This window comes from Hordeum vulgare, chromosome 5H (genome assembly GCF_904849725.1).
Source record: "Hordeum vulgare subsp. vulgare chromosome 5H, MorexV3_pseudomolecules_assembly, whole genome shotgun sequence".
Classification (NCBI taxonomy): domain Eukaryota; kingdom Viridiplantae; phylum Streptophyta; class Magnoliopsida; order Poales; family Poaceae; genus Hordeum; species Hordeum vulgare.
The window spans coordinates 70,865,293-70,875,730 of NC_058522.1; the positions used below are offsets into that span (position 1 = coordinate 70,865,293).

The following is a 10,438-nucleotide window of genomic DNA, read 5'->3' on the forward strand; positions in this document are numbered from 1 at the left end:
CATATAACTCAAATACGCATAAAACAACGTCGAACCTTAAGTGTGCAGACCCTGCGGGTTCGAGAACTATGTAGACATGACCCGAGAGACTCCTCGGTCAATATCCAATAACGGGACCTGGATGCCCATATTGGATCCTACATATTCTACGAAGATCTTATCGTTTGAACCTCAGTGCCAAGGATTCGTATAATCCCGTATGTCATTCCCTTTGTCCTCCGGTATGTTACTTGCCCGAGATTCGATCGTCAGTATCCGCATACCTATTTCAATCTCGTTTACCGGCAAGTCTCTTTACTCGTTCTGTAATACAAGATCCCGCAACTTACACTAAGTTACATTGCTTGCAAGGCTTATGTGTGATGTTGTATTACCGAGTGGGCCCCGAGATACCTCTCCGTCACACGGAGTGACAAATCCCAGTCTTGATCCATACTAACTCAACTAACACCTTCGGAGATACCTGTAGAGCATCTTTATAGTCACCCAGTTACGTTGCGACGTTTGATACACACAAAGTATTCCTCCGGTGTCAGTGAGTTATATGATCTCATGGTCATAGGAATAAATACTTGACACGCAGAAAACAGTAGCAACAAAATGACACGATCAACATGCTACGTCTATTAGTTTGGGTCTAGTCCATCACGTGATTCTCCCAATGACGTGATCCAGTTATCAAGCAACAACACCTTGTTCATAATCAGAAGACACTGACTATCATCGATCAACTGGCTAGCCAACTAGAGGCTTGCTAGGGACGGTGTTTTGTCTATGTATCCACACATGTAAATGAGTCTTCATTCAATACAATTATAGCATGGATAATAAACTATTATCTTGATACAGGAATTATAATAATAACCATATTTATTATTGCCTCTAGGGCATAATTCCAACAACCCATTCCCATGCAATAATAACACTCTGTTTCAGGCTTAGGTCCAGCCTTGGGTTTCTTCGTCGGATTGGCAACAGGCTTGCCGCTCTTCTTGGAGTTACCCTTCTTGCCTTTGTCGTTTCTCTTGAAACCAGTGGACTTATTGATCATCAACACTTGATGCTCTTTCCGGAGTTCTGACTCTGCGACTTTCAGCATCGCGAATAACTCGCCAGGTGACTTGTTCATCCCTTGCATGTTATAGTTCAACACAAAGCTCTTATAGCTAGGTGGCAGTGATTGAAGAATTCTGTCAGTGATAGCCTCTTGCGGGAGTTCAATCCCCAGCTCAGCCAGACGGTTTGAGTACCCAGACATTTTGAGCACATGTTCACTAACAGACGAATTCTCCTCCATCTTGCAAGCATAGAATTTATCTGAGGTCTCATATCTCTCGATCCGGGCGTTCTTTCGAAAGATAAACTTCAACTCCTGAAACATCTCATATGCTCCATGACGCCTAAAGCGACGTTGAAGTCTCGGTTCTAAGCCATACAAGACTGCACATTGAACTACTGAGTAGTCCTCCTTACATGTTAACCAGGCATTCAAAACATCTTGGCTACACATAGCGGGTGGTTCATCTCCTAGCGCAGCATTAAGGACAAAATCCTTCTTCTCATCTTGCAGGAGCAGCTTTAGATTACGAGCCCGGTCTACAAAGTTGCTTCCATCATCTTTCAACTTAGCTTTCTCTAGGAATGTATTGAAATTCAGGGTTGCTACTGCGTGAGCCATTGATCTACAACATAAAATATTGCAAAGTGGACTTAGACTATGTTTAAGATAATTAGAGTTTAACTAATCAAATTACTGATAAACTCCCATTCAAAAAGTACATCTCTCTAGTCATTTGAGTAATACATGATCCAAATCCACTATCTTAAGTCCGATCATCACGTGAGTTGAGAATATTTCAGTGGTAAGCATCTCTATGCTAATCATATCAACTATAAGATTCATGTTCGACCTTTCGGTCTCTTGTGTTCCGAGGCCATGTCTGCACATGCTAGGCTCATCAAGTTTAACTCGAGTGTTTCGTGTGTGCAACTATTTTGCACCCATTTTATGTGAACGTTGAGTCTATCACACCCGATCATCACGTGGTGTCTCGAAACGACGAACTGTCGCAACGGTGCACAGTCGGGGAGAACACAATTTCATCTTGAAATTTTAGTGAGAGATCACCTTATAATGCTACCGTCGTTCTAAGCAAAATAAGGTGCATAAAAGGATTACCATCACATGCAATTCATAAGTGACATGATATGACCATCATCTTGTGCTTCTTGATCTCCATCACCAAAGCACCAGCATGATCTTCTTGTCACCGGCGCCACACCATGGTATCCATCATCATGATCTCCATCATCGTGTCGCCATCGAGGTTGTTGTGCTATCTATGCTATTACTACAAAAGCTACAACCTAGCAATAAAGTAAACGCATCTGCAAACACAAACGTTAGTTTAAAGACAACCCTATGGCTACTGCCGGTTGCCGTAGCATCGACGTGCAAGTCGATATTAACTATTACAACATGATCATCTCATACATCCAATATATCACATCACGTCATTGGCCATATCATATCACAAGCATACCATGCAAAAACAAGTTAGACGTCCTCTAATTTGTTGTTGCATGTTTTACGTGGCTGCTATGGGTATCTAGTATGATCGCATCTTACTTACACAGAAACCAGAACGAAGATGTGCAAATTTCTATTTAACCTCTCTCCAAGGACCGCCTCGGTCAAAACCAATTCAACTAAAGTTGAAGAAACAGGCACCCACCAGTCATCTTTATGCAACGAGTTGCATGTTAGTCGATGAAACCAGTCTGTCGTAAGCGTACGAGTAATGTCGGTCCGGGACGCTTCAATCCAACAATACCGCCGAATCGAGAAAAGACTAAGGAGGGCAGCAAATTGAACATCAACGCCCACAAAACCTTTTGTGTTCTACTCAAGATAACATCTATGCATGAACCTAGCTCATGATGCCACTGTTGGGGAACTTTGCATGGGAAACAAAAAAAATCCTACGCACACGAAGACCTATCATGGTGATGTCCATCTATGAGAGGAGATTAGATCTACGTATCCTTGTAGATCGCTAAGCGGGAAGCCTTAAGAAAGGCGGTTGATGTAGTGGTACAGGTTCGTGATTCAAATCACCGTCGTCCCACGGTCCATCCCACAACCCGTTCCGATCTATCGTCGAACGGACGGCACCTCCGCGTTCAGCACACGTACAACTCGATGACGATCTCGGCCTTCCTGATCCAGCAATAGAGACGGGAAAGTAGATGAGTTCTCCGACAGCGTGACGACGCTCCGTTGGTGGTGATGATCTACTCCTGCACGGCTCTCCCGAGCTCCGCAGAAATCCGATCTAGAGGAAAAACTACGTGGTATAGGTTTGAGTTGCACGTGGCAAAGTTGTGTCTCAAAAGCCCTAAAACCACGAGTATATATAGGAGGAGGGGAGGGGCTAGCCTTGGGGCTCAAGGGGTGCCGGACGAAGGAGGAGGTGGACTCCCACCCCAATTCGGTTTAGGGGAAGGAGTCCACTCCTTCCTTCCCACCTCCCTCTTTCCTTTTTTTTCCTTTCCTTTGGTATTTTTCCCTTGTGGCGCCATGGCCCTATTGGGCTGGCCTCACCAGCCCAATAAGGGCTGGTGCGCCACCCTAGGGTCAGTGGGCTCACTCCCGGGTGGGTGGGCCCCTCCCGGTGAATACCCGGAACCCATTCGTCACTCCCGGTACACTACCGGTAATGCCCGAAACTTTCCGGTAACCAAATGAAAACATCCTATATATCAATCTTCATTTTCGGACCATTCCGGAAACCCTTGTGATGTTTGTGATCTCATCCGGGACTCCGAACAACGTTCGGTAACCACACATATAACTCAACTATACTAAAACATCATCAAACCTTAAGTGTGCAGACCCTGCGGGTTTAAGAACTATGTAAACATGACCCGAGACACTCCTCGGTCAATATCCAACAGCGGGACCTGGATGTCCATATTGGATTCTACATATTCTACGAAGATCTTATCGGCTGAACCTCCGTGCCAAGGATTCATATAATCACGTATGTCATTCCCTTTGTCCTTCGGTATGTTACTTGCCCAAGATTCGATCGTCGGTATCGGTATACCTATTTCAATCTCGTTACCAGCAAGTCTCTTTACTCGTTCTGTAATACAAGATCTCGTGACTTACACTTAGTCACATTGCTTGCAAGGCTTGCTTATGATGTTGTATTACCGAGTGGCCCTGAGATACCTCTCCGTCACATGGAGTGACAAATCCCAGTCTTGATCCATACTAACTCAACGGACACCTTCGGAGATACCTGTAGAGCACCTTTACAGTCATCCAGTTACGTTGCAACGTTTGATACACACAAGGTATTACTCCGGTGTCAGTGAATTATATGATCTCATGGTCATAGGAATAAATACTTGACACGTAGAAAACAATAGCAAAAAAATGACACGATCACATGCTACGTTCATAGTTTGGGTCTAGTCCATCACATGATTCTCCTAATGATGTGATCCGGTTATCAAGTGACAACACTTGCGTATGGTCAGAAAACCTTTACCATCCTTGATCAACTGGCTAGCCAACTAGAGGCTTGCTAGGGACATTGTTTTGTCTATGTATCCACACATGTATCTATGTTTTCATTCAATACAATTATAGCATGGATAATAAACGATTATCTTGAAACGGGAAATATAATAATAACTATTTTATCATTGCCTCTAGGGCATATTTCCAACAAAATGCTCATATGATGCTCTCTGGATTGTAGAATTGTTTTTAAAATTCCCATAGGACTGTTTTTTGAAACGGACCTCACACATCAAAATATCTACCACATACTTCTTGTGAGTTTTTTGAATTTTTTGTAGTTTTTTTTTGTCAGCACGAGCAGATGAGCCTGGAAGCAAACTTGGATTTTCGATATAATCTTAGCTTCTCATTTGTTAACCTTGATTTCACTAGAATTTATATTATTATTTTCATGTTCCTGTAAATCAAACATCTAATTCCTTAAAATTCAAGTTGTTCACAATCCTTTTTGTTGCATGTAAAATCCTACTACAATATTATTGCGTTTTTCTCTTTCCATTTATACGTTTAAGGAAGCCGTGCAAATCAAAGAAGCCCTTAAGCCTTCATCTACGCTCAAGCTTGGTGATGTGCAAGATGAAAAGGCTTTCCAGGCACTAAAGATGGTCTCTGGCTCTCTGCCCCTAGAAAACGAAAACAAATCGAATCTTATAATGTTACATCAGGCCAGAAGAACCACCCCCACAAAGAAAGGTTGCCCAAAACCCATCCAGGCTGCCAAAGTCATGTGCGTGTTGGCTCAGAGTCTGAAAAGTGCGTGTTGGCTCAGGACAGCGGAAACACCCTTAAGACAACAATCGCCTTAGATAGTTAGATCAATGCGGTTCAACTATGATACAATCACAAAATTATACATATAGATAACCGGACTTTACAGATGACAAAAGAGTCGCAAAGGTTGATTACTACACTACCAGCACATATGCACAGCACGATCCACGAGGAAGCGAAAAGAAACAACCAGCTGGTAACTTGGCAGGTAGCCTCTACTCCGCAGGCAACTCAACCATTTCGAGCATTTGTGGCGAGAGCAAATAGGAGCCCACTTACCTTGGTCCGCGGACCTTCTCTTTCCTGTGTACACGGTCACAGATGATAGGGAACAACCAGAACGTTTCTGTTCTGGATGATGACAACCCACTGGCAAAGCTTCACGATGCCTAAGCATGGCCATTGTCACCACGGGAATCACAACCTTGTGTCACTTGACATTTCCAGGAGCTGCGAAAGCTCTAACCTGCGCTCGAGGCCTCGGATGTAGTGGCCCAGCAGCATACACCTGAACAGCCATTGCAGAAACGGGTGATCAGAGTTCACCTCAAACGTACCAATAGGCAATGTAGGAAAAGAGGGCTATAAATCCAATTGTATTACCAGAATAATAGACGCGCAAGATGATCCCGAGGAATAGATATGAGGGGCTGAAATGGGAGCGATACATCCTCCACGAGTTCAGCACGGTCATCATCCCCATTCCCGTAATTCAGGTTTCCACCAGCCATGTTCTCTGATGTTGGAGGGGGCTTTGCATGCATTTTAGGGGAGAGAGTTACTAGAAGACCATGCACCACGGAATGAATAGCTTCCTGCACACCAGGGCAGGAAGGTTCCGAGAGTTCGATAACCTGTAAAAAATAGTTAGTGGCTCAAATCAGACACAAAACAGGTACCCAGCAAACCTGAGAAGCTTATCCGTTGAGTTGTTCAACTGAAGGACAATAAGAAGCACTGGATAGACTACATGCAGAAACAAGAGGAAACATATTACTGCTGGATGAAGAAGTAGGAGATAGAACAAACCGTGTCAGGTGATAATGATCTCAAGTAGTCCAGTAACTCATTTTTTTCTTCTCCAGCAAACTGTTGCATTTGCAGGGAAGAATTTTTCTTCTTGAGTTCATGTAGCTCCTGCAGGATTGAAAATAGAATAAGCATCCCAATAAAATTCTCAAGCAATGGTCGATGAGTGGAAACTTAAGGCAAGAAGATTATAAAGAACAGAAATGGGACTAATTTCTCGCTGAAGAAAGTAAGATGACCTCAGGCATTACATAAACTAGCCTTCTTGTGCCAGGCAGGAATTCTTGATACAAAAAGGTAACTGTGCAAAAAATGCACCATGGCTTTGATAGCTAATACATAGGGCTACTCATAAAAACAGAATAAACATCTAAAACTGAGAACTCCCTCTGTTTTACTATATCTATCCTCGGCCTACTATGCTTACAGACCACTAATCCTGAGAAAAGGACAGACCCAGTGCTACAAGTTCCCACACCAGGTGGATTCTGGGGAAGGATTATACGAGGCAAGCCTTACCCCTGCACAGTGCAATGCAGAGAGGCCACGTCGAACACAAGACCTCATGGCACAAGTGGGGAGTACTTCACCACTGCACCAGGCCTGTCCTTCACACTAATCCTGAGTAAAGTTAATAAGAAATGACCATAATGCATATCTCTACTAAATATATTTATTTATATAACCATTCCCAACGTTAATTGACAGGGGTATAGAATGGAGTCAACACAATAACCACACTACTGATTTCCTCAACACACGGGCATTTTGAAATGGAGTTACCGAGGTAGGAGAGATCGAGAGAGATAGTGAAACAGTCGGAGTAACAATCATCTTATATTGCCAAATTAAGAATGAAATAGATGTTACCCTTTCCATAGAATCCAAGCGACACTGCAACTGGAGAATATGTTCTTTTGCTTGAGCATTTAAGCTATCTAATCCATCCATATTTTCTGATAATAAATTGGCATGCCTCTTTTCTGATTCATTAGTCGCTTCATCATCTTCTGATAATCTCAAAATAGATCCTCCCAAACTGAGGTCACTGTGGCTATATTCAGTGCTATCTCTTTCCTTGCACTCGGTTTCATCATCAGACAACTCTAGGATTCTTTCAAGGGAGAGCCTGTATTCAGCATTAGACAGAGTGTACCTGAAACACAGACAAAGTAACTTTAGGTGATAATTATCCCTGGCATGTTTATCATGTTTGTGAGTAGGCAGTGCAAGCCAGGTGTGCATATAACAAAGCAAAAGGTACCAAGGAGCAGGAGCTTGTTCAAATTTCCTGTCTTGTTTTAGAGAAGTGAAGAAAGCAAAGTTTTCGATCTTTTTCTTACTAACAACTATTACCACATGAAAAAAAGTTGATCAAGGTCAGTATTTCAGACTGAAGTCTGAATGATTAAGTTCAGTTAGCATGTTTTCATCTGCTGCTTCTCAAATTATGAAAACAATGTAGTCATTCAATAACAAATGGAAGGGCATGGAAAATATCAAGCAGGATTTGCATATTCTATGTGACAAACGTCTAAGTACACAAGACAACAACTGTACCAGCATTAAAATCGGACACTCGAAGAAACTATGCAACATGAATTGGATTCCACAGTTCACACCCTTAAAACATGTTTTTGACATGTGTGACTCAAAGTGCAGCAAACTGTTCTGATAATTGCCCTTTTTACAGTGAGTAGTGACAGTTGAATTTCGATTTCCTACACAAAGATAATAAGAGCAGGCTACCAGCCTACCATTAATGGCGTACTTTCCCAGTCCACCTCACATAACGGGTTGACCTAGATTCCACATCAAGTAATTTGCTACTTCTATATGCACACAATTGCAAAAGGTAGCCATGCCAAAATGCATCTTCTTTTGACCAGAGACAATCAAATTCAACTATAATCTATAGGAATGGTATGATTCAGGAGAAAAGCATACCCTGTCTTTATTGAAGATATCACCAACTTGAAGAAGGGATCCCAAAGGGCCTCCACGACAACACGGAACTGATCAGACGGAAGCAGGCCCAACATGCCCGAAACAGTCCTCTTCATTGCATCCACAGTTTCAGGAGGAACATCTCTCTGGACTACACTTAGATCCAAAGGTTCTACATCTTTTATCAAGTTCCAAAGTGAAGATTTCTGCACACAGTACAAGTGCGTCATAATAATGAACAGTATCGGCACATCGATTCGATAGGATTAAAAGATGCTAATCCTATTCCAGATAACCTTTTCCAGTGGAAGGCTGGAGGCTCACAAGAATCTAGTTCTTTGTGAGTGGGAGGTAAATAACCTCCTCACGCCTGTCTGGAGACACCTCAATCTACAGGTAACCTATTCTATGCTGCTTATGATTTTAGTTTCTATCTACAAGATCTTTTTTTGATAATTTATTATATTGTAGAGTTGCACACATGAATATAGTATATAGCAATTTGTATTTGCTCAAACAAAGGGGCAGAGTTTCGTTTCGCTACTACGGACAGACACCCGCTCCACGGAGGGGCATCGGCATCGGCATCGGCATCGCGCTCACCTCGGGGAACCCGTGGAGATGCCTCCCGCGGGCGTAGAGCTCGTCGGGCGACGCCGCGGAGGAGGCCGCAGCCACCACGACCCCGAGCCTCCTGCGCCGGACGCCGCCGCCCGCCGCCAGTTGAGGAACGGGGGCGCCGAGGAGCCGCCGCCCGGGGACGTGCACGGCCGCCCCCTGCGGCGGCGCGCGGATGCCGGCGGAGATCGGCATGTGCGGGCGGCCGTCGCCGGCGGCGAGACCCCTCTGATTGTCTCGCGAGGTCTGGTGCTTGGTTGGTGGGTGGTGGTTCGTGCGGGCGCCTAGCTGGACCCAGGATAAGCGCCAGCTCGTGTCTCGCTTGCCATGCGGGCCCGGCCGGGCGTAACGCGTGGACGCGCTCCGGCCTTCCCACGTATGGCCTCGCGTGGACCGTCGCGTCACCTTCACCCACCGCGTCGCCTACTGAGTTACCACTGGCGCACCTCCGCCAGCAGAGCAGGCCAAGTTCCCGTGTACCGCGGCGCACAGACTTGCGTCTAACGAAAATCAGATCCGAGTTCTTTTATACACAGAAGTCGGCCGAGCATACAGCCAACCTTATAAGCCTACACTCGTACACTCTATATCTATGAACACCTTAAAAGACACAGTCGACACGTTATGTTAACATTGATAAAGTCGTTATATACGTCTTTGTAGTCGACGGAAACGTCTTCTTTCATTAAAGACATATCGACGAAAGACCTAAAATAAATTTTAAAAAATACAAATATTAATGTCAAGCCCAGAAAAATCAGATGGAGGTGTTCTCTTCGACTACGAAGACGTTTGTGACAACCTTGTTAATTTCTCTTTTTTCTGAACCGGACAACCCCTTTCCATTACTTTGACATAACGGAAATACAGTATCCAAACCAAAAGGAAAACCAGAAAAGGGGTGCGAGTCCAAAGCACTCTTGGAAAACCCACACATAGGCACTCGTCATCGAGCAACCTACCGTAGGGCGAAAACCCAAGAACACCCACTCATCGCACACAGCAATTCAAGATAGTATAAGAAGCTCCAGAAGAAACACAGGTCATCGCCTGAATCCACTCCACGCAGGGAGGCACACAAACTCCTGAACTACTCACCAGAACCAAACATCAAAACAGGATAAACCCACCATCAAGCCTCCTCTGGAGCCACACAGATCCTCATCAAAGTCGATGCATTGCTCTTCAGCATCTTCACCCCTCGCTCCATTGCATCTTTGTCCTCCCCCGTCAACAGCCCTGCCCAATACATTAGGAAGCCACAAGCAGAGTAAATAACATCAAAAGGAGACCTCAGCTTCTTATTCTCAAAGGTCGCACGATTGCGGCAATTCCACAATGCCCAACAAATAGCAGCAAGAGCACAAGTATAAAACCTAGCCCCATTAGGCATATAAGCATAGCACCAAGCATAAAACTGTCAAAGATTACTAGGGCCCTTGCTTGTGCCAAGCATACAACCCACAGTTCTCCATGCCA

The 10,438-nt window shown here is 44.3% G+C and overlaps 1 protein-coding gene across 1 annotated transcript; it reads right to left on the reverse strand.

Moving 5' to 3' along the window:
* Positions 1 to 5,379: 5,379 nt before the first annotated feature.
* LOC123394957 lies at positions 5,380 to 9,450 on the reverse strand. Its single transcript, XM_045089862.1, has 6 exons — positions 8,945 to 9,450; positions 8,342 to 8,547; positions 7,265 to 7,550; positions 6,395 to 6,502; positions 5,969 to 6,219; positions 5,380 to 5,873 (listed from the first exon to the last, which is right to left on the reverse strand). Exons 1-6 carry the CDS (start codon positions 9,152 to 9,154, stop codon positions 5,783 to 5,785), a joined length of 1,152 nt encoding a protein of 383 aa, XP_044945797.1. The 5' UTR covers positions 9,155 to 9,450; the 3' UTR covers positions 5,380 to 5,782.
* Between the last annotated feature and the right edge of the window lie 988 nt (positions 9,451 to 10,438).